The sequence below is a fragment of the Anguilla anguilla genome, chromosome 12, assembly GCF_013347855.1.
Source record: "Anguilla anguilla isolate fAngAng1 chromosome 12, fAngAng1.pri, whole genome shotgun sequence".
Lineage (NCBI taxonomy): Eukaryota > Metazoa > Chordata > Actinopteri > Anguilliformes > Anguillidae > Anguilla > Anguilla anguilla.
The window spans coordinates 42,187,948-42,212,470 of NC_049212.1; the positions used below are offsets into that span (position 1 = coordinate 42,187,948).

General features: G+C 46.4%; 2 protein-coding genes across 2 annotated transcripts; one reads left to right on the forward strand and one right to left on the reverse strand.

Annotated features, from left to right (window-relative positions):
• Window positions 1–3,196: 3,196 nt before the first annotated feature.
• LOC118210370 (caspase-1-like) lies at window positions 3,197–12,514 on the reverse strand. The gene is made up of 8 exons (XM_035386497.1): window positions 12,337–12,514; window positions 9,703–9,981; window positions 8,971–9,077; window positions 8,269–8,445; window positions 6,669–6,909; window positions 5,048–5,167; window positions 4,320–4,429; window positions 3,197–3,853 (listed from the first exon to the last, which is right to left on the reverse strand). The coding sequence occupies exons 1-8, from the start codon at window positions 12,341–12,343 to the stop codon at window positions 3,761–3,763; spliced, it is 1,134 nt and encodes a 377-aa protein (XP_035242388.1). The 5' UTR covers window positions 12,344–12,514; the 3' UTR covers window positions 3,197–3,760.
• A 1,541-nt stretch (window positions 12,515–14,055) lies between these two features.
• rabgef1l (RAB guanine nucleotide exchange factor (GEF) 1, like) lies at window positions 14,056–23,687 on the forward strand. Its single transcript, XM_035386474.1, has 9 exons — window positions 14,056–14,204; window positions 16,722–16,904; window positions 17,638–17,798; window positions 18,676–18,842; window positions 19,409–19,490; window positions 20,734–20,866; window positions 21,217–21,308; window positions 21,730–21,986; window positions 23,034–23,687. The coding sequence occupies exons 2-9, from the start codon at window positions 16,726–16,728 to the stop codon at window positions 23,460–23,462; spliced, it is 1,500 nt and encodes a 499-aa protein (XP_035242365.1). The 5' UTR covers window positions 14,056–14,204; window positions 16,722–16,725; the 3' UTR covers window positions 23,463–23,687.
• The last annotated feature ends 836 nt before the right edge of the window (window positions 23,688–24,523 follow it).

Consider the following 24,523-nt stretch of genomic DNA (forward strand, 5'->3'; position numbering starts at 1 on the left):
ACAAAAATTCAATGAAGAGCTCCATTGGAAAAAAAGGTTTTAGTCTAGGATTAGGCTTAATCCATGCCCCTATATAATGTGCAAGTTATCTGCACAGATTCTAGTCTCACCAGATATTCAGCTCCATGCTCTTAATATTGAAAGTTCGGCCTCCCCACCACTGAAGCTGAAGCATCTCAGTTTCACGCGTCTGAATGTTTCTGGAGGACCGGGTGGAGTGGTTTACAGAGGCAGGGAGTGTTCTGTTCTGCACTCAAACACAGGAATCTCCAGCAGTTAGGAAGCAGAGGACAGAAGGAATGCCGGAGCTGCATATCTGGTGAGTTTATAGACTCTGTGGTGTCTCCCTGTGGTCGCCAGGGTAACCCTTATTAGAGACAGTCATGTCGCTGAGGTTCCTGCAGGTATGTAATGCACTGTTTGTGAGGTCAGCTCCAGTATCGCACAATTACTACACAAACTCTTTAATGAACTGCTAACGTAACTGCCGGCAGTTCAATCGAGTGGACCGATGAGGAGCGATCGCTCACTGAGCCGAGTCCTGGCGCACTGGCTGTTGCTCCAGCCGCAATCTATGCACTTGTCTTCTGTGGATAAAGGGTCTGCCAAATGCCAGTAGTGGAATGTGAAAGATAAGGAAGAAGTTGTTGCACAGCGTTCCTCTCTGTTTGGATAGTTACCCGGGGAAATCTTCAAATCGGTTCATAACCTATCGGAAAAACAAGCATGGGTGCCTCACATTAAGCCGCAAAAATGTGTACTCTGTTACCTTATTTCCTGTTTAGCAGATCTTTTCAATGCATGCCATTTTATAGTAATAATAATAATAATAATATAATAATAATAATAATAATAATAATAATAATAATAATAATAATAAATACCATTCAGATGTTCTTTAGGATTTGAAACATTACTGAAGGGCATCTTTAGATCTTTTGTTCAGTAATCTGAATTGTGTTCATAGTTATGTTGTCGATAATTATGAAGTGGGATGTGTTTCCTGAGCTACCGGACGCAACAGAGGGATCACCTGTTCCCCATACTCACCCGGCTGCTAGTCCAGGTTCAGGAGCTCGTACAGGTTGGGGTCTCGTTCCCGCAGCCGAGAAATTAGTTTCTCACTGGTCATTGGCCCTTTCTTTCGCACAGTATCAATGAGATAGCGTGCCTTATCAGCTGTGCTTCTGTTCTCCTCGATCACGGCCTCCTTTTCTCCATCGTTTATAACCCCGTCCTCCAGAAGGTCATCCAGCAACTGCACGATGACATCCTTCGATACTCGAACCACAAACTCCCTCCTCGCATTGAACAGCTGTGTATCTGTTAAAGCGCAAATTATCCGACAAACGTGTTGCGTTTAATTTACTAAATAAACATTCGAAATGTTATTTTCAGTACGGGTTGTTCATCGTTCACAGGTTCGACAATAACATTAAGCGTATAGTATTTCTACGATTGGCATGACGGGGTTTCTTGGTTTTTATATTCATCCCTCTGGAAAATGTCCATTGTGAAGCCCTATGACATATTTATAAACTGACCTCATTATGTTATAATGCAAAGAAAGGCCCTGTTTTATAGGTTTTTTGGAACATGAACGTTTTAAATGAAGAACACTAAACTAACCAAAACTGAAAGTAAAAGTGCTTACCAACGGTGAAAAACAATGCACTCTAACTAAAACCCGGTATAAAAAACGAATAGGTAAGTCCCGAATCTTATTTCTAATCCGAAACGTAACAACAGCATAAGAAGCATATCGACCGACGTTTAAGGTATTCTTACCTGCCATTCCCTACAGTCGATAATTCAGAAGATGTGAACGGTCGATGTATTTTCCAAATTCGCAGCTCAAACAATAACCAGGAAGAGCGACCAGTTCACTCAACTTTTATTGCGGTGCTTCCCGCGCATTTAACATGATCGCTAGTACGTTGAAGGAAGCTCACGTGTTCGAGCTGTGATTGGCTCTGACGTCCAGAGTCTGTGCTCGTTGCATAAAATAGGAAACGTCTCGTAGATGGTTGAGATAGGAACCATGCTGAAAAGACCATGTCCAGCTAAGGGCTTATGAATCGCAAAACCAGCGGAATACTTAGGAATCGCATCGCAGTTGTGCCAAAACCACGCTGTCCAGCTTGTGGGTCTGTTTGCTTTTTCAGAGCACACTGGCCTCTTCCATTCAGAGCACCTGATACAAAATAAATATTTATAATCGGTTATAATATAATATGTGTGAAAATATCCATTGTCTCCTTCCCAGTTGAGATAATGCCCGGTTTATCTTGCCAGGTACACGACCATGTCAGCATCTTCAACTCTCAGGTGCCCATGTGCCTACAATCAGTGGTGGACTCAGGCTGTTTGAAGGGCAGGGGCGATAAAATAAAAAGGGGCACCTACTGCACGACATGGGGCCCCACCAGTGCGCAAAAAGCTATGATGCATCGTGGTTTCTCACTTGGAAGGGCATCTAAGAGGGCACTTCATGAGTTTTTTTCATCAGAAAGGCACCTGTAGGGAACCTCAAGTTTATCCCATTGTAAGGGCACCTATATGGCACCACATCACATTTTCTCCACTGGAGGGGCATCCATTAGGAAACTTCCCCACATTCTCACGCATGTAGGGACACCCTTTACAGCACTGCATAACATTTTATCCACTGGAGGGGCACTTCTCCATTAGAGGAGCACCTAATTGGACACTTCATGATGTTTTCTCACCTGTAGGAGTACCATATACAGCACTGAATCCCATTTTCTCTACTGGAAAGGGAACCCTTTGGGACACTGTCATGTAGGGGCGGCATAGAGGGCACTTCATAATGGCACCCTTTTCCATTGGAAGGGCACCCATAGGGAACGACAAGTTTAGACCATTGTAAGGGCACCTTATAGGGCCACTGCATCACGTTTTCTCCACATTAAGACACGTTATCAAATTTTCTTGCTCTAGAGGGCACATCATCATAATTTATTGTATGAAGGGGCACCCTAGAGGGCACTCAATCATTTTTTTCCCATGTGAAGGGCAGCCAATAGGGCACTTCCTCTCGTTTTCGCCACTCTAGAGGGCACTTTAGCGAGGCTTTTTCAACCCAGGGCCGCCAGTACCTACGATGGTCACTGCAAAAGTGTGCTGCTTGTTGCTGAGCATACAAAAATACTGTCAGCAAGGGGAGGTTTAACTGAAATGTTTTATTTTCTGAATCCAGCAGTTTTAACCATTAACACATTCGTTTGACGTCCGGCACTCTGAATACCGAACACAAGTGCATCGACAGTGAGAACACCTCACTTATCTAACATGTAGAATATATTTATTTGATTTAATTTGGTATCAATTATCAATAAAATCGTCAGATTTGTTGTTGATAGGTAGAGCAAACTGTTTGGATCAACCTTTATCAAAATGTACAACTCGAAACCATATTAAAATTAAGAAGTTTATTAAGTTACAAAAAATATTTACGTCTAATCTAAATACGAGGTTCAACTACCTTAAAACAATTAACAAAGGCTACAGACATGGACAGGCACACAAGAAATGAATGAGAGAAGGCATCAACCCACAGTTTATTTGTCCCAATGTAGTCAAAAAATGCAGAAACCAAAAGACAGCAAAATATTCCAAAAGAACCAGAGATTAAATGTAGAACACCAGACCTAGACGCAGGACTCAGAAGCCCACTGTAACAACTAATCACTTCATCTGATTAAGACATGATTAGCAGGAGGAGGCAGGGACCCGAGGCTCACTGTCCAGGGAACAGGTAGAAGTTATTGATCAGAGTCCATCGGTCTCCGGATGGCATTTGCCATTTGGAATCTTTAAATTGTTTCATAACCTATTGGAAGAATAAACAGGAGTGCGTCACATTATGCCACAATAACACTTTGTCCCCTGAAAACTGATTAACTGTGCACCTTTGCACAGAATTTTAGTCCATCTAAAGGTTAATGTCCTCCTAAAGGTACGATCTTTCACTGAACAGAACAATCATTTAATAATTCCTTTACTGGCATTTAGCAGATTCTCTTAGCTAGAGTAACTTCCGAGGCAAACGCAAGTGCAAAGGTCAGGGGTCAAAGTGCACTGAGTATAGTCTCAGGAGAGACAGCAAGTGCAAGAAGTGCCTCCTCAATTGGCATCTTGTCAGATACGCCATTGCATATTAAATAAGACCAAATCTACCCTGACAAGCGTTAGACTGTATAACACAAACAGCAACAGGTTCTTTAAACTGAAAGAACTTAATCAGGTGTAAGGGCCAGGCTGGGCAAGGCTGAACTCTGTGAGGTGTAAATACTGGCCTTCCGGAAAAGTTCCACAATGTGGTCCTTGTGGGCGTGTGTATTGATGGTCTCCACAAGCTTCTGGATGAACAGAGTTCCCGTCTCAGGGCTTCTGTAGGATTTTGTGTCTGGGTGGGAACAATGCAGGTTACTAAAAGCTAATTATGATCACGGTGGAAATGTATTGATTTTTATTTGTTTGTTACAAATTAAAAATGAGAAACAGTTGCGCTATATATAAGGGTAAAAGCTAACCTGTGTCCCCGCTTACGCTTTTGTGTATAAATACATTATCACAAATATATTAAGCAATTATTCAACAATAATCATTTTGGTAATTGTATAATTTTATGTGTGGTGGGGGGGGGGGGGGGTGAACTGGTTGATCTTTCCAAAAATCTCAGAAAAATAGACACGTTCCTCTTTATGGGAATAGAATATATTAAAATAAAATATCAAGACAGTATCAACACTTAAAAATACATGGGGAGCTTTCAGATATTGAAATGTATTTTTTGACAAATTGGTATGAGACGGATTGTTATATTTTACAAATGTTCACACATTTAAAATATATTTCAGTATGTTCCATTCATATAAGGAATAGAAGAGGAAACCTTTTCCAGGAGATTTAATATTTTACTGTTGTTTTCTGGACTGCTGGGTCTGAGGCTTAAACTTGGGGAACCCCCCAGATATTCAGGGGGAATTGGGGCGTCTGTGAAATGGGCGCAGTCCATTCCTACCGGGGGTGCAGGACATAAGACAGATGAAATCTCTTTCCTTGGGTAGCATCCTCATCCCATCGTCCTCCAGACCTGAGGGGTTGGGCACACTGTCACATGCCCACATGGACCCGCTTTCATCTAGAAAAACACACATTTACACAGGTGTTACTCTAGAACAACACACATTTACACAGGCTTTACTCTAGAACAACACACATTTACACAGGCTTTACTCTAGAACAACACGCATTTACACAGCCTTTACTCTAAAACAACACACATTTACACAGGCTTTACTCTAGAACAACACACATTTACAAAGGCTTTACTCTAGAACAACATACATTTACAGAGCCTTTACTCTAGAACAACACACATTTACACAGGCTTTACTCTAGAACAACACACATTTACAGAGCCTTTACTCTAGAACAACACGCATTTACACAGCCTTTACTCTAAAACAACACACATTTACACAGGCTTTACTCTAGAACAACACACATTTACAAAGGCTTTACTCTAGAACAACACACATTTACAGAGCCTTTACTCTAGAACAACACACATTTACACAGGCTTTACTCTAGAACAACACACATTTACAGAGCCTTTACTCTAGAACAACACACATTTACACAGGCTTTACTCTAGAACAGCACATAGTTACAGACGTTACTCTAGAATAACACACATTTACACTGGCTTTCGTCTAGAACAACACACATTTACACAGGCTTTACTCTAGAACAACACACACACACAGGCTTTACTCTAGAACAACACACACACATTTACACAGGCTTTACTCTAGAACACACATTCACACATGCTTTACTCTAGAATGACACACATTTACACAGGCCTTACTCTAGAACACTGTAAATGTGGATGTGAGTATTCAGACAGTAGAGGTGTGTGGAATATTGATGCTGTAGATGTGGGTGTGAGTATTCAGACAGTAGAAGTGTGTGGAGTATTGATGCTGTAGATGTGGGTGTGAGTATTCAGACAGTAGAAGTGTGTGGAGTATTGATGCTGTAGATGTGGATGTGAGTATTCAGACAGTAGAAGTGTTTGGAGTACTGATGTTGTAGATGTGGGTGTGAGTATTCAGACAGTAGAAGTGTTTGGAGTACTGATGTTGTAGATGTGGGTGTGAGTATTCAGACAGTAGAAGTGTGTGGAGTATTGATGCTGTAGATGTGGGTGTGAGTATTCAGACAGTAGCAGTGTTTGGAGTATTGATGCTGTAGATGTGGATGTGAGTATTCAGACAGTAGAGGTGTGTGGAGTATTGATGTTGTAGATGTGGGTGTAAGTATTCAGACAGTAGAGGTGTGTGTGGAGTATTGATGCTGCAGTTGTGGATGTGAGTATTCAGACAGTAGAAGTGTGTGGAGTATTGATGCTGTAGATGTGGGTGTGAGTATTCAGACAGTAGAAGTGTGTGGAGTATTGATGCTGTAGATGTGGGTGTGAGTATTCAGACAGTAGAGGTGTGTGGAGTATTGATGCTGTAGATGTGGATGTGAGTATTCAGACAGTAGCAGTATGTGGAGTGTTGATGCTGTAGATGTGGATGTGAGTATTCAGACAGTACACACTGTACTGGGCAGAGCCGCAGAGTCACACTCACCCCCCCTGCAGGCCTGTATCACGATGACTTTGGGTTTATCACGCAGTGCTGGGCAGTTCTGGTTGTTGAGGTGTCTGAAGATGTTGTCGATGCTGAAGAGGTCCTTCTCAGGCTCGTTGGGGTTGTAGTGCACGCCGCAGATGACATCCCTCTTTCCGTGAGACATGATCACCACGAACGCGCTGTCCGACTGCGAGTGCTCCTCACGCTGAGAGAACTTTTTCACAGCTTCATCTATGTCCTGGAAAACACAGAAATTCAGCGTATTACACACATACTCTGGTATAGCAGGGACCACAGTCAGGAGCTAGCATGTGCAGCAGCCGGTGACCTCACCCCTGCAGAAGCAATAAGACTGTAGTTTTTTAGGGACTCTAGTTGGGGACCTGAAGTGAACTGTCGCAGTTCTTGTCCAAAAGGGTTGAGCTTGCTGATAAAAACACTGCTGTCCAACGAACAGTCTCTGTGTGTCTCTCCTCTGTGTGTACCTGGGGAAACAGGTCCCTGTGTGTACCTGGGGAGACAGGTCCCTGTGTATACCTGGTCAGAAAGGTCCGTGTGTGTCTCTCCTCTGTGTGTACCTGGGGAAACAGGTCCCTGTGTGTACCTGGTCAGACAGGTCCCTGTGTGTACCTGGGGAGACAGGTCCCTGTGTGTACCTGGGGAGACAGGTCCCTGTGTGTACCTGGGGAAACAGGTCCCTGTGTGTACCTGGGGAAACAGGTCCCTGTGTGCACCTGAGGAGACAGGTCCCTGTGTGTACCTGGGGAGACAGGTCCCTGTGTGTACCTGGGGAGACAGGTCCCTGTGTGTACCTGGGGAAACAGGTCCCTGTGTGTCTCTCCTCTGTGTGTACCTGGTCAGACAGGTCCCTGTGTGTACCTGGGGAGACAGGTCCCTGTGTGTCTCTCCTCTGTGTGTACCTGGTCAGACAGGTCCCTGTGTGTAACTGGGGAGACAGGTCCCTGTGTGTACCTGGTCAGACAGGTCCCTGTGTGTACCTGGGGAGACAGGTCCCTGTGTGTATCTGGTCAGACAGGTCCGTGTTTGTCTCTCCTCTGTGTGTACCTGGTCAGACAGGTCCGTGTGTGTCTCTCCTCTGTGTGTACCTGGTCAGACAGGTCCCTGTGTGTACCTGAGCAGACAGGTCCCTGTGTGTACCTGAGCAGACAGGTCCCTGTGTGTACCTGGGGAGACAGGTCCCTGTGTGCACCTGGGGAGACAGGTCTGTGTGTGTCTCTCCTCTGTGTGTACCTGGGGAGACAGGTCCCTGTGTGTACCTGGTCAGACAGGTCCCTGTGTGTCTCTCCTCTGTGTGTACCTGGTCAGACAGGTCCCTGTGTGTACCTGAGCAGACAGGTCCCTGTGTGTACCTGGTCAGACAGGTCCCTGTGTGTCTCTCCTCTGTGTGTACCTGGTCAGACAGGTCTGTGTGTGTCTATCCTCTGTGTGTACCTGGGGAAACAGGTCCCTGTGTGTACCTGGGGAGACAGGTCCCTGTATGTACCTGGGGAGACAGGTCCCTGTGTGTACCTGAGCAGACAGGTCTGTGTGTGTCTCTCCTCTGTGTGTACCTGGGGAAACAGGTCTCTGTGTGTACCTGAGCAGACAGGTTGCTGTGTTCATCCACGGTGTAGTCCAGGCCATTGAGGAGCTTCTCCATATTCTCCTTGTCTCTCTCCGCCCCGCGTCTCAGCAAGGGTGGGTGGTCGAACTGGACGTTGTTGATGAGCAGAGCCAGGCGCCTGCGCTGACCCTTTGGCTTCGGGACATAAATCTGGCAGGACAGGGAATCAGAACCACGGTTAAGTGAAAGAAGAACAAACATACTGACAGAGTGACCGCACATCATCATCCTCACACCGTGTCATGACCACCTGATCACCAGCCAGAACCCTGAATGCCGGCACCTGGTGGCGCACTGTTGTTTTCCCATGTACTACTGGATTTGACGGCAATAAGTATCAATATGCAGAATATTTTTTTTCGTGATTAGAAATTTGACCATTAGCATTAATTGGCTTTTAAGCTCATGTGTGATGGCTAAAGTGTGAGTGTGTCCCTGTGCAAAACATTTCCTCTGGTCTGGTGAACCGGCTAGTTAGCTCAACAAGCCAGGGTAACTGACTCACAAGCAGGCTCCAGGAATTGACGTTCCTTATCCCTGCTATACACAAGACAGATCCTGCAGGTAAGTGAAGAGTCTGCACTGGATTGTTAAGGTGGTCTGTGAGCCAGAGCAGGAGTCCCCAAGTGTGCTCGATTCCTCAGGTGAAGTGCGGTGGGCGCTTTAAGGTCATACCGAATTCGCTTCCTTCTCCAGCAGGGCCCTCTTGAACCGTTCGGTGCAGGGGACCAGCACCGGGGACACCGCGGTGGTCTCCTGCTGGGGCAGCTTGGCGGCCGGGGCTGCCGAGGGACACAAACAGCGACACTCAGACTCTCTGGCACCCACTGCTCCTGCGCTCCACGGAACCGCAACCAGCAGGAAGCTGGGCTTCCAAGGGTACCAGCTTCATTTCCCAGGTGCACAGCACAACGGCCAGTGTTAATTCAACTCTTAACAGATCACATTTGGTCCCACTCTGGACCAGTCGGAGACTGCTGACACTGTGATTGCAGCCGTGTGTGAATACATATATAATACATATATAATATATCAGTGTAGTATACTCTTTACTGATTCACATCCTTCTGCTTTCAGAGTTTGCCCACTACTGTAACTGCCTTTTAAAAAGTCAGCCCTAGATAGAGCACGTCAGAAATACAATACAGTATTATCTACAATCTTCATTTTAACAGCAGCTACAACAACACAAAAAATATAATAATAATAATAATAATAATAATAATAATAATAATAATAATAATATAGAGATGTTCTTTGGGGTTAAAACCATTACTGAAGGGAATCTTTTAAAATGAGTCTGTTGCTGAATAATCTCTGTTCATCATGCTTATGTTGTCGATAATTATGAAGTGTTTGCTGAAACTATCGGGCACAACTGGGGGATCGGCTGTTCCCCACACCCACCTGGGGACTCAGGTGGTGCCAGGTTCAGGAGCTCGCACAGGTTGGGGTCTCGTTCCGACAGCCGAGAAATGAGTTTCCCACTGGCCTTTGGGCCTTTCATTCGCACAGTATCAATGAGATGGCGCGCCTTATCAGCTGTGCAGCTGTTCTTCTTGATCACGGCTTCATTTTCTCCATCGTTTATAACCCCGTCCTCCAGAAGGTCATCCAGCAACTGCACGACGACATCGCTCGATACTCGTGCCACAAACTCCCTCCTCGCACGGAAGAGCTGTTTATCTGTTAAAGCGCAAATTATCAGACAAATATGTTCCGTTTAATTTAGAAATTGAATAAACATTCTAAATGTTCTCTTCAGTAGGCCTACGGCTTGATCACCGCTAACGAGATCCAAGAATAATGGGCCTCATTCACCAACCGTTCTTAAGAAGAATTTTCTTCTTAAAACCCACTTACACAGTTTTCACGAAGATTCTGACATTCACCAATGTTTTCTTATTTGGGATTTGTTCTTAGGTAAGAACAGAATCTACGCACACTCAAGAGCACACTTACGCACATTTGAGTGCTGACATGTTTATGCAAAATAATTGGTTATTGCATTTTCTCCAATTCTACAGTTGTATAATATTATAGGATTTAAATTACAATAATATTTTTATCATTTCTAATATTTTTTAATTATTATTTTCATTATTTTAAGGTGCATTAGCATTAAGGTGCCAGGTTCCGCCTCAGAGGGTGGTTGCCTCAGCGGGAGTTCATCTGTAAATAAATGATAAAAATCAAACCATTGTAGTGACCTTTTATTTTTGGGGGTTTCAATTATGCAATGTTTGGTCTATACTACAAAAGCAAATGCTTACATTTTGAGTACAAACTAAGCACTTAGGTAACACTTTTTAAAAACATGGACATGCTGAAGAAGAGAACACTTATTCAGGGTCGTCACTGAGGGGGTGACGCCAAAATGACCGGCAATACATTTTTTGTGCAGTGTTTTGTGCAGCGACGGGTTTACTCCGATGCAGTTTGCTGCCGGTTGATATAATTAGCGGTATTAATATGACGAGAAGCGCTTTGCCGTTTGAATGCATAACACGCAATTCCTTGCGCCCACGCCCACCAGCATTTTATTTTTAATTTTTTTATTTTTGTCTCAGATTTGACATCAAACCATTTTTTTTACTTCATCAGTTGTGCGCCCTTCTCCGGATCCAGCGTTCACTGAACGAGTAATAGCATCCCATGCATCTTTCTTTGTGTTATTTTATATCCACTACTGACGCTACGCTACTAAATATGACAGGTCGTTTGCCGTTCACTTCCCACAGCAATATCTCCACTTCAGAACTACTGACGTTTTTCTTACATTTGGAGTCCGGTGCTCCACCGTCTTTAGATTTTCGTTTTACATTACATTATTACATTACATGCATTTGGCAGACGCTCTTATCCAGAGCGACGTACAACAAAGTGTATAGCCATAACCACGAACAAGTCTGACGAAAGCCCTAGAGAGAAGTACCGGTCCAAGTGCAGGGAACAACCGCATAGTTCAACTTGGACCCTGAAGGTTAAACTGATTAACACTAACACAAACGAGAACAGCAACAACGCAGACTATGGAAAAATACAAGCAGTAGTTAAGACAGGTGCATTAACTAGGCTAAGTCACCTACGAAACAGCTACCAAGTTACAACCCTAAGCTTACAGTCATTTAATAGATTACAGGGAGGTAGGGAGGGATGGGGAGAGGTGAGTCTTCAATCGTCGCTTGAAATGGGTCAGTGTCTCAGCTGTTCTGACATCCACGGGGAGGTCATTCCACCATCGTGGGGCCAGAACAGACAGGAGACGTGTTCTGGAAGCGCAGGTGCGAAGAGGGGGAGGTGCCAGGCGTCCTGAGGTAGCAGAACGGAGGGATCTGGCTGATTGGCCGTTTGAGCGGGCTTCGTTCGCCCTCAACTTTTCTTTTCGATTTCTGTGTGTGCACACGGCCCTGCGGTCTCATGCCCTTTTATTGGGATTGGCGGAGCGTTTACCTATGGTAATTAGAAACAAGTGGCACGGGCTTTACATTTACGAGGACAATGGCATTCATCATTTTGACGTAGACTTTTCTTAGGCTCTTTCTTAAGAACAAATTTACGAAGATATTGGTGAATGAGGCCCAATATTCGGCCAAAGTATTTCTACTATTGGCAACGGGTTTCTTTGTTTTTATATTAGGGCTTTCTCCCTCTGAAAATTCCAATTGTTAAGCCCTATGACATATTTATGAACATACCCCAGGATTATGATAATGAAAAAAGACAAGATTTTGGAAGGTTTTTTAGGACCATGCGCTTTCTCAAATGCAGAACACTGACAAGAACAGTGAAAGTGAAAGCACTCGGCAAAGTAGAAAAACAGTGATTCGCGATACGTTATAAGTCACTTTAAGTAAAGTAAAAATCGGTATTAAAGACGAATAGCTTCAAGTCCCGGTACGATACTTAGGTCGCATATCTACTCTTTTTCATCTATTTATCAATCGTTTTGTTTCCAGGAAGGTTTGAACTTTACAAGTTTTCTGTATAAGTTAAACGTGACAATGTCCTGAGTATGGGTTTACGTTTAAGTATTCTTACCTGCCATTCTCTACAGTAGATGAGAAGAAGAACTTGACGTGAATTTGTGGTTCATTTAATAAAAGTTCAGTTCAAACAATAGGGAAGTAGGCCAATATTTATGCGAAGTATCAAACTCAAAAGTTATATCTCGGCGCCCGGGCTTGTAATATGATCGCAACTGTACATTTTAGGAAACGCTTGTGTTTAAGCTTTCATTGGCTCTGATTTCTCGAGTCTGTGATGATTGGATGAAATAGGACATGCGTCACTATGAGGTTGGACGTAAGGTTCGCTGAGTTGACATTGTTGTTTGAAATATGAAATGTATTCACCACGAATAATCATTTTATTTTTTTGCTTTTCTTAAAAGTTTTTTGAAGCACATGGGATTCTCCATGCTGAGCAAATGATACAACCGAATATTTATTATTGGTTTTAATAATAAAATATGCAATATTATGTAGATGTAATGTAATACTGTCCATTATTCAAATTTTTCAGTATTTGTTGATTAGGTGTCCTGTCTGTTTCTTCAACCAAGTTCAGGACGTCATCTCCATACTCCCTGTCTAACTGACATGCTGCACTGTTTTGCATATGAGCTACATCATCACATCACACTAGATTACAGCACAGTACATTACATTACATTAGATTACAGTCACTTGGCAGACATTCTTATCTAGAACAAGGTACGGAAGTGGAGAACGTAAGTTACGTTACTCTCGGGAATACAGGTTTTCTCTCAACACTCACTCCCTCACCCCATTTCCAGGTCCAAACAGCTAGACCAGGGGTGCCCAATTTTATCCGAAACGAACCGGTGTGCGTGTAGATTTTTGTTTAGGTCAGCACTATGACGCACAATTCACATAATTAACTCATCGCGGTCTTCAATCAAGACAATGATAAGTAGAATCAGGTGTTTTAGTGATGGGCTATAACAAAAACCTGTACGCACACCGGTCCATTTTAGATAGATTTTCTTTTCTCCCGGGTAATTAGTGCTACTGATTGGCCAGACTGTCTTCACACCTGACTCTCAGGCAAAGGGAGGGTGGAAAACCAACAGTTCTCGGCCCTCAAGGACCGTGAGTTGCTGATCCCTGATCTAGACTATCCTTTGTACTCTGTGCTCTACCAGTCTGCTTGAGATCGCCCAGAACACTGCTGCTTAACTGCTCTTCAAACTCTAACAGTTGCCCACTCCACCAACTTCTGTTCAAAGCTAATATCAAACTGCACACCCTGGTTCTAGCCAATTACATTGCCAATTGTCATATAATATAAAATGGCTTACTGCCATGGGGATCTCAAACTCCAGTCCTGGACGGCTAGTATCTGCTTATTTTTTTATACATTTTGATTGAATCACATCTAGCTAAACAGTCCATATGCTATCAATTCCAATCTCTACAATAATTCAGTAGAATAACATTTTCATGAAATGGATATGCAATAAAAAAGCGCTTTGTTAAGCCTTCTTGTACTGCATTGGGGACGGCTGATGCATTTGATCTTGGGCTAGGAGTTCGGAGCCGGGGTCACACCTAGTTGTAGGACATCAATGACGTTCGATGAAAAACACAGAGTAAAACATGAAATGTTGGTGAAGATTGGGGGAGCACGGAGGAGGTATTGCCGGAAAAGCATACAGTTAGGCTACACAAAAGGAGTACGGGTGGTGTTTCGTACCACACCCGTGGGAAAATGATGTCATCGGTGTGTCATCTCTGCGTAATGACGTTGACGCGACTGGTGAGTTCCAGGATGAAGAAACGGTTTGGCTGGTGCGGGTCGTTGCTTTGTGGAGGACAGAAAGTTCAGCTAGCGTTAGCCACACCGAGGAACAAACGCTGACACTAAAATAAAATTGAACTACAACGGTAAGAATGAGTTACTAATTCGATAAAAGCAAGAAGTTTAACGTTCTGTCCCACATCTTTAGCCAGCCGCTAAATTGACAAATGCAGACAAACTGAGTGTTAGCTTTCAAGCTATCTAACGTTAGGTATCTTAGTCTAGTCTGTATCTGCTGTGACCGGCGTGACCAAACAAATTACAATATCAACATGTTCCAAGCTGTGTGTTTTAGAATGAGGTTATGTCTGCTTGTGGAAATGTTATGCTGCCCTGTTTTTGACTGCTAATGTTAGCCACTTAGCAAATATCATCTGGGATTGTTTTCTTCCACTGTTCGCCTCGCTATGTAAGTAGCTCAGTTTGGCTACCGTCCTGGCTAATATAACTTAGAGCTAGCTAGCTAATATTGTTGCGGAGGTTTTGAAGGTAGCGTAGCTAACGTTAGCTGACTTTGAAAACGCAAGCTACATGCTAGCTAGCTGTTTGTCAGATGTTGCTGTTCAGCTGTCCTCTGTAGTGAATTACAAAGCTACACAAGTTAAAGATAGTTACTACTCAGGTTAACAGCTATAAATTACATTATTAACCTAAAATAGGTGCTCTGCCCAGTATGTCCAGCTGTATTTGAGTTAGCTGGGGAGTAGCGTTGCTAATATAGATATAAATGCTTGTGTCGAATGTCGAACTATAAACAATAACTCTGTTCAAAGGTTTGGTATCTTTTTCACCATGTGATTTGTTGTGCTGGACCATTGCTGTAAATAATATAATTGGCAACAAGGAAAATTTTCTTTTGAGTTTGCTCACATGAGCATCTTACAGTTCCAAAAGCAAACTGCCAGTAAGTCCGGACGGGTGCGATATGTCTGCTGTGTCGTCCTGCTTGTAAGGTCCTTGTGTCCTTGTTTAGGACATACGCTGAAAAGGTCTCTACCTGTAGCATCCAGGTGTACACTATAAACACCGTCTCCAACCCACTCTGCAAAAATGCGCAATACACAGCTGTTTTTGACTGACACTTGTGTCTCCAGAGAAGCAACACTTATAGGCTGTGATTTGACCTTGTTGCAACATGACATTTTCCATTTGCTGTTGTACATTCCTGAACAAGCCAGGCATTTTGAAATTATTAGCCTAATTGTTTTCAGTCAAACTCCTGTATGGACAGCAGGTCAGTTTTGTGATGGTACATGACCATCAGGTTACCCGGTTACAGTAACTAATGGGATAGACCCTGGGGATGACGTGTGATGAGGTCAGCTATGTGGTGGCTTGACAGATTGTTTTTTTTTTGGTGATAGTATTTTAGGCGTGCACAATGTATCTGATTAAATGGCCGTTTGTGTTGAACGGACTCATGCATTACAACTTTTCCATGCTCTGCATTCTTGCTCACCCATTAAGCTCAAACTACTGGTCTTGCTCCATTCCCCCTCTGAAAACTAAGCATGATTTTATTAACTTTCTGATGGAAGAGAGGAGTGCTGTGATATTCCTCCTGCAGAATTGTAGACACTTAGACTCTGTTCCATGGTGCACACAGGTTGTACTGGCCCCATTTTACACTGGTGTTCTCATGTGTTTATTACCTGTTCATGTTCATGTTCAATGTCATGTTCAATATCTATAGCTTTTGAATAATTAAAACGTTGTAAGGGGTCATTCTACAGGAATGATGGTATTTGGAATTGCAGTGTCTTGAAATTCATTTTAGGGTACAATATTAATTAAGATTGTAACTTAATGAACCTCCACAAATGCCATCCTAATGTATTTTAATTATTTTTAGACATTCAGTGAAAAAATGTTTTCAGAATTTTTTTTCTCAGTTCAGTCTGCTGGTGTAGGCAAAACAGTGTAGGTTAAGGATAATACAGCAGAATCCACTTAATTGCTTAACGGATTATCGCGTAATAATTTGCATGGAATTGCCCAATCCCAATGCATTTTCCATTAATTTCATTGTAAAGGGTTCGTATATTTGCATATTTATTGCATATTTTTATCGCAAATTTTGGATATTTGCATGAAATTACGTCCAATAACTTTGCATAGTGGTCTATAAATAAACGTTAAAAGTCGGCAGATGCAGCATAAACCGACAGTCGCCCGATAAAGACACAACACCGGCAAACTTTGAGCGTCGGGGGTTCTGTGGAAAAGCGCGTGGATGGCGGGTGCCTGAGTGGCGGGTGCCTGAGTGGCGGGTGCCTGAGTGGCGGGTGCCTTAGTGGCGCGCGAGGTCATTGGCGCTCTGCCTCGCTCTGCTGCCGTTACTTTAGCTCGCCTAAGGGCGCCCGGAAGCACTCAAAACTGTGCTGCATCAATACATGCAGGGACCGTTTCTGATTGTTTTACGGGTGTTTTTGGCGCGATTTATCCTACAGGCGACTCAGGCGGCCCGCCTGAGACATTTCAATGCAGGTAAAGGTTGGGGTTAGGGTTGGGGTTAGGGTTAATGTAACTGGTGAACTAAATGTATTTACTGCTCCGGAATCTGCGCTGGGACCTGTCACTCACACGCCGTGTTCTCCTGGCAGGGGGATGAGCCGCCAGCGGGAGCACCGGGGCATCCGTGTGGACCGGTCGGAACTCCAGTGCAGGAAAGGATGCGGTTACTACGGCAACGCGGCCTGGCAGGGCCTCTGCTCCAAGTGCTACAGAGAGGAGCACCAGCAGGCCCGGCAGAGACAGATAGAGGAGGACTGGGCGCTGGCAGAGAGGTGAGGAGGGAACCACAGCCTTTTACCCACAGCGGCTGCGGGTTTAACTCCAGTCCTAGAGGGCTGCAGTGGCTACGGGTTTAGCTCCAGATCTGGAGGGCTGCAGTGGCTGCAGGTTTAAGTCCAGTCCTGGAGGGCTGCAGTGGCTGCAGGTTTAACTCCAGTCCGGGAGGGCTGCAGTGGCTGCAGGTTTAACTCCAATTCTGAAAGGGCCACAGCGTCTTCAGGTTTTTGTGATGTGGACTCATTAGCTGATAATTTTTCAATTAAAGTGTGCTGTAGTTTGGGGGGCGGGGTTACAGGTGTGCTGCAGGTTGGGGGGTTACAGGTTTGCTGTAGGTTGGGGGGTTACAGGTGTGCTGCAGGTTGGGGGGGGTTACAGGTGTGATGCAGGTTTGGGGGGATTACAGGTGTGATGCAGGTTGGGGGGGGTTACAGGTGTGCTGCAGGTTGGGGGGTTACAGGTGTACTGCAGGTTGGGGGCGGTTACAGGTGTGATGCAGGTTGGGGGGGGTTACAGGTGTGCTGCAGATTGGGGGGGGTTACAGGTGTGCTGCAGGTTGGGGGGTTACAGGTGTGATGCAGGTTGGGGGGGTTACAGGTGTGCTGCAGGTTGGGGGGGGTTACAGGTGTGCTGCAGTTTGGGGGGGGTTACAGGTGTGCTGCAGGTTGGGGGGGGTTACAGGTGTGCTGCAGGTTGGGGGGTTACAGGTGTGCTCTGGGGCTTTTTCAGGCTGCAGAGGGAGGAGGAAGCGGCCTACGCCAGCAGTAAGACTGCATCCCCCAGGCCCTCTCTCGCCCCCCTCCCCCAGCCCGAGGACAGGAAGTCCAGCACCGTCACCACAGTCAAGAAGTTCTTCAGCCCATCGCTACGGACAACCCCACCCAGGAAAGGTAGAGGCGGGGGGTGGTTGGGCGTGGGTGAGGGGGAACAGGGCCTGGGGTGGGTGGGGGTGAGGCCAGGGGGGGCGGGTCCATTGGGAGCTGTCTCTCCCTGCTTATAGCATGTTAGAATATTACTACCCAGACCATACAGGCACATGGAGGATTGTCATTTCATACTGTGTAATTTGCAGGAATTTTATTAGCGTCGAAAGTGTTTCAAATCGTAGGAATTCTACTTCAGTAATTGTGTGGCCCTGGTCAGGATGTGAGGGCCCTTTGGTTGAAGTAACGTCTTGTAATTTTTCATAATGGATTGGTTCAGTTTTAGCTTCCCTGTTTGTCTTGCTGTACGTATTTGGTCGCCTTCGATGCAGTCTGTATGGTGTGGCACGTTTCCTTGGAAACCCGAGTTGGGTCAGGAAAGAGACTTCTTTGGTTAACCTCATTAAAGAGTAATGACCTGGCCGGCCTGTAGAGGGTGCTGATGAGCTGATCTAAATCTTTCCCACTCTTTGTGAGCCCATAAACTAATTAATGAGTGTACACGCTTTCTGTGACTCTGCTAATCCTAAAATGTACCCTGACGTTTGTTTAAATGTGGAATTAAAATGGCTTTTAGCTTTTTTTCAGTATGGCTGCACTGTGCTTTTTAAGTTGTAGCAGTGCTCTTGGGGGGCAGTGTACTCTAGGCTGGAGGGCCTGGCTTTTCTTCCTCCCTGGTAATGAACTGAACAGTTGGTGCTGCTGATTGGCCAGACTGAGCTACGCTAGTGTGCTAATGGCCGGAGGGGCAGGGTTACTGTCTGCCTCGCTGCTCTGCTCATCCCTTACGTCTGTCTGTCTCTCTGCCTGTCTGTCTGTCCCCCCCCCCCCCTCCCCCTCACAGAGAGCCTGGGGGGGCGCACCCCCACCCCCAGCAGCAGCAGACCGCCCGGCTCAGCCACCGACCGCGCCACGCGTGACTTCATCGACTTCCTCCGGCCGCTGCAGAAGCTCGGCCAGGAGGTCTACCAGCAGAGCCAGACTTTCACTGAGAGCGCCGCACGCAAACAGGTGAGCTTACCTCAGAGCCACGCCCCCAGGTGAACTTACCTCAGAGCCACGCCCCCAGGTGAACTTACCTCAGAGACAGGCAACATGCAGTCCCTGTAACGTGCTCTCTGTAACGTGCTCTGTGTAACATTCTCTCTGTAACGTGCTCTGTGTAACATGCTCTGTGTAACATTCTCTCTGTAACGTGCTCTGTGTAACGTGCTCTGTGTAACGTGCTCTGTGTAACGTTCTCTCTGTAACGTGCTCTCTGTAACGTGCTCTGTGTAACGTGCTCTGTGTAACGTGCTCTGTGTAACATTCTCTCTGTAACGTGCTCTGTGTAACGTGCTCTGTGTAACGTGCCCTGTGTAACGTGCTCTCTGTAACATTCTCTCTGTAACGTGCTCTGTGTAACCTGCTCTCTGTAACGTGCCCTGTGTAACGTGCTCTCTGTAACCTGCTCTCTGTAACGTTCTCTCTGTAACGTGCTCTGTGTAACGTTCTCTCTGTAACGTGCTCTCTGTAACGTGCTCTGTGTAACATTCTCTCTGTAACGTGCTCTCTGTAACATTCTCTCTGACCTGCAGACCCGGAGCCCAGAGGAGCTCTCAGAGGGTGTGCAGGATTTCTACCAGAGCCTGTCTGACCGACTGCTCTCACACTTTAAAGGTACGCCTGCAGAGAAAGAACAGGGATATCATGGGTATTCTGTAGAGAAGAACAGGGGAATCATGAGTATTCTGTAGAGAAGAACAGGGGAATCATGGGTATTCTGTGGAGAAGAACAGGGGAATCATGAGTATTCTGTAGAGAAGAACAGGGGAATCATGGGTATTCTGTGGAGAAGAACAGGGGAATCATGGGTATTCTGTAGAGAAGAACAGGGGAATCATGAGTATTCTGTGGAGAAGAACAGGGGAATCATGGGTAGTCTGTGGAGAAGAACAGGGGAATCATGGGTATTCTGTGGAGAAGAACAGGGGGATCATGGGTATTCTGTAGAGAAGAACAGGGGAATCATGGGTATTCTGTGGAGAAGAACAGGAGAATCATGGGTATTCTGTGAAGAAGAACAGGGGACTCATGGGTATTCTGTGGAGAAGAACAGGGGAATCATGGGTAGTCTGTGGAGAAGAACAGGGGAATCATGGGTATTCTGTGGAGAAAAACGGGAATCATGGGTATTCTGTAGAGAAGAACAGGGGACTCATGGGTATTCTGTGGAGAAGAACAGGGGACTCATGGGTAGTCTGTGGAGAAGAACAGGAGAATCATGGGTAGTTGAGGGGAATTTTGGGTAAACTGCAGAAAAAGGACTGGGGAATTATGGGTAGCTGACATGAACTGAAGACTCTGCAGATATGAGCATTCTGAGGGAGCGAGACAGACAACCGTGTCGATGTCATTCTTCTAAAATACCAGGTGTTTATTTCCCAGGCAGATAGCCTGTGTTTATGGGCCAGGCGGGTAGCCTGTGTTTATGGGCCAGGCGGGTAGCCTGTGTTTATGGGCCAGGCGGGTAGCCTGTGTTTATGGGCCTGGCGGGTATCCTGTGTTTATGGGCCAGGCGGGTATCCTGTGTTTATGGGCCAGGCGGGTATCCTGTGTTTATGGGCCAGGCGGGTAGCCTGTGTTTATGGGCCAGGCGGATAGCCTGTGTTTATGGGCCCGGCGGATAGCCTGTGTTTATGGGCCAGGCGGATAGCCTGTGTTTATGGGCCAGGCGGATAGCCTGTGTTTATGGGCCCGGCGGGTAGCCTGTGTTTATGGGCCCGGCGGGTAGCCTGTGTTTATGGGCCAGGCGGGTAGCCTGTGTTTATGGGCCAGGCCCATAGCTTGCTCTGCACTCTGCGTGGCGCAGAGGACAGAACGCTGAGAGCTCTCTTCCTTGGCGCTGTTTCTGCATGCACAGGGTCCACAGACAGCGTGGAGCGGGTGATGGAGCAGGTGGAGAAGTATGTGATGACTCGTCTGCACAAGGCTGCCTTGTGTCCAGTGACTGCGGAGGACAAGCGCAAGGACCTGGCTCTGCGCAGGAGGATTCAGTGAGCACACCCTAACCCCAACCCTCCTGCACTTAGTCAAACCTGCACGTTCACTTCAGCGTTACGTAATAGTGTCACTGTGTTAATAACCTGGTCTGGCTCTTCCTGTGTGTGTGTGTGTACGTGTGTGTGTCTGTGTGTGTACGTGTGTGTGCGCGTGTGTGTGTGTGCGCGTGTGTGTGCGCGTGTGTGTGCGCGTGTGTGTGTGTGTGTGTGTACGTGTGTGTGTCTGTGTGTGTACGTGTGTGTGCGTGTGTGTGTCTGTGTGTGTACGTGTGTGTGCGCGTGTGTGCGCGTGTGTGTGTGTGTGTGTGTGTGTGTGTGTGTGTCTATTGGTACGTGTGTTTCAGGGATCTGCACTGGGTCTCTGTTGAGATGCTGTGTGCTCCGGTGGATGAGGAGGTTGCTGAGGTGTCTGACTGTGTGGTGAAAGCCATCACAGGTGAGTCTGAGAGAACACTGCAGGATTACACTCTACTGCCATAGGTCTGCTGGAGAGGGACTCCAGGTAGATGGGGGTGTGGCTGTTGTAGATCTGATGGAGATGGACTCCAGGTAGATGGGGGTGTGGCTGTTGTAGATCTGATGGAGATGGACTCCAGGTAGATGGGGGTGTGGCTGTTGTAGATCTGATGGAGATGGACTCCAGGTAGATGGGGGTGTGGCTGTTGTAGATCTGATGGAGATGGACTCCAGGTAGATGGGGGTGTGGCTGTTGTAGATCTGATGGAGATGGACTCCAGGTAGATGGGGGTGTGGCTGTTGTAGATCTGATGGAGATGGACTCCAGGTAGATGGGGGTGTGGCTGTGGTAGATCTGATGGAGATGGACTCCAGGTAGATGGGGGTGTGGCTTTTTGTAGATCTAATGGAGATGGACTCCAGGTGTGTTCCGTCGGAGAAGCTGACCTGCGTGACGCGCTGCAGCAAACGCATCATCCACGCCGTCAAGGTGACCAAGCGGCAGCCGGCCTCAGCCGACGACTTCCTGCCGGCCCTCATCTACACAGTGCTGCGCTCCAACCCCCCCAGACTGCAGTCCAACATCCAGCACATCACCCGCTTCTGCCACCCCAGCCGCCTCATGAAGGGGGAGGACGGGTACTACTTCACTAACCTGGTGAGAGAAACATAAACACGCAAATACTACTTTACTTACCTGGTGAGAGTAACATGAACACATAAATACTACTTTACTTACCTGGTGAGAGAAACATAAACACACAAATACTACTTTACTTACCTGGTGAGAGTAACACAAAAATACTGCTTTACTTACCTGGTGAGAGTAACACACGCAAATACTACTTGCCTGGTGAGAGTAACACAAAAATACTGCTTTACTTACCTGGTGAGAGTAACACACGCAAATACTACTTGCCTGGTGAGAGTAACACAAAAATACTACTTTACTTACCTGGTGAGAGTAACACACGCAAATACTACTTTACTTGCCTGGTGAGAGTAACACACGCAAATACTACTTTACTTACCTGGTGAGAGAAACATACGCAGATACTACTTTACTTACCTGGTGAGAGAAACATATGCGCAAATACTACTGCACTAACCTGGTGAGAGAAACACAAAAATACTACTTTACTTACCTGGTGAGAGTAACACACGCAAATACTACTTTACTTACCTGGTGAGAGAAACATACACATATACTACTTTACTTACCTGGTGAGAGAGACATACACAGATACTACTTTACTTACCTGGTGAGAGAGACATACACAGATACTACTTTACTTACCTGGTGAGAGAAACATACACAGATACTACTTTACTTACCTGGTGAGAGAGACATACACAGATACTACTTTACTTACCTGCTGAGAGAAACACATGCGCAAATACTATTTTACTTACCTGGTGAGAGAAACACACACCCGCAAATACTACACACACACAACCAATATTTGTCCAACTTTGACAGTTAGAAACAATTATTTTTATTGTTTTTGTGAGTCCAAAACAAACTTGCCAGTTGAATAAATGAAGAAGTAATAATTAGCTGAGCTATGTATGACCCCTCTGTGCCCAGGCCTGTGATTGCCTGAGCTTTTCGTGACTTCTCTGTATCCTGGCCAGTGATTGGCTGAACTGTGTGGGACCCATGTGTGTCCAGGCCAGTGATTGGTATTCCCTCTCCACCTTGCAGTGTTGCGCTGTGACCTTCATTGAGAAGATGGACGCCCAGTCCCTGAACATGAGCGCGGAGGAGTTTGAGTGGCACATGTCAGGGCAGCCGTCTCCTGGCAGGTCGGCCCCAGCCCCCGCCCCGGGGCCGGAGCCGGGGGGGCAGGCCAGCGGCGAGCTGGACCTGCTGGGGGGGCTGAGCCTGCAGCAGGACCGGCTGCTGGACGGGGCCCGTAAGATGGAGGCCGACCTGATCGACTGGCAGTCCAGCGTGGAGCACCAGGTCCACGATTTCCTGGACCAGCGCCCTCTGGAAACCCCGCCCACCACCTCCAGCCCCGCCCCCGGCCCCGCCTCCAGCGGCACCAACTCCAGCTCTGCCATCGACTCGGACAATGTGGACACCGAGAGACTGCCCCCCCCTCTGCAGCCACAGGTCTTTGCTGGCTGACCCCTTCCCCTCTGACCCCCCCACCCCTCCTCCGCCCTCCCCTCTTTTTCTGGGTTCGGCACCGCCAGCACCCCGTGACCCTTGACCCCTCTCGCCAGGGGGACATAAACAAGTCTCTTAAGCCACTCAGTGTTTCTGTCTGTGATCCCCCCCCCCCCAAGTTCAGTCCCTTTACCCTCTAACGCACACACATGCACACTACACACGCACAATCACACACACACACACTACACGTGTGTGCACACACACACACTACACACGCACAATCACACTCGCACACACACTACACGCGTACACACACACACACACACACACACACACACACACACACACACACTCTACACACGCACACACACACACACACACTCTACACACGCACACACACTGTGCGTCTGTGTGTGCATGCAAGCCTGCTAGTCTGTCTCTGGTTGTTACCGTAGTTAGTTAATGCTAGGCCCTGGGGATGCCTTGTGTTCATGCTTTAGTATCTTCAGTGTAATGTGGGAGAAACGGAACCAAAGTTTGTTTTTGTCCTCTACCTCGCTGTGTCGTTCCTGACTTTGCAGGTTGTGTGAGCTGCCTGTTCCTGCAGGACTCGCATAGCTATGCAGTCTGGTACTACAACGAAACTGACCTTAAAGAAAAGTCAAACTTAGAAGAACTATTTAATCCAGTGATTCCGGCTTAGTCCTTTTTATATTCTGTATTTTCAGAATGGTCTCAGAATATATGCTGTCACCTGATGTTTGTATAGGTGAATTACCGGCGCTTGTATGAAGGAACAATCACGTTTTGTTACCGTGGTAATATCAGATGTATCTTGCGGCATGATTAAGGTTGATCTGTGTAGTGTTTGTGTGGTGTAATCATTATGAGTGAGCTTCAGGGCCAGTTCCTGCCCGAGGCAGCGGGATGTAACCTGGGTCCGTCCATTCTGCCCCTGACCCTGAACCTGGGTCCGTCCATTCTGCCCCTGACCCTGAACCTGGGTCCATCCATTCTGCCCCTGACCCTGAACCTGGGTCCGTCCATTCTGCCCCTGACCCTGAACCTGGGTCCAT

Coding starts and splice junctions, on each gene's coding strand:
- LOC118210370 (XM_035386497.1), bottom strand. Junction 5,168..6,668: donor GATACAGGCCTGCAGGGGGG/GTGAGTGTGACT, acceptor GTGTTTTTCTAG/ATGAAAGCGGGTCCATGTGG. Junction 4,430..5,047: donor TCTTATGTCCTGCACCCCCG/GTAGGAATGGAC, acceptor GTTCCCACCCAG/ACACAAAATCCTACAGAAGC.
- rabgef1l (XM_035386474.1), top strand. CDS start 16,726: ATGAGCCGCCAGCGGGAGCACCGGGGCATCCGTGTGGACCGGTCGGAA. Junction 20,867..21,216: donor GCTCTGCGCAGGAGGATTCA/GTGAGCACACCC, acceptor CGTGTGTTTCAG/GGATCTGCACTGGGTCTCTG. Junction 21,309..21,729: donor TGTGGTGAAAGCCATCACAG/GTGAGTCTGAGA, acceptor GGCTTTTTGTAG/ATCTAATGGAGATGGACTCC.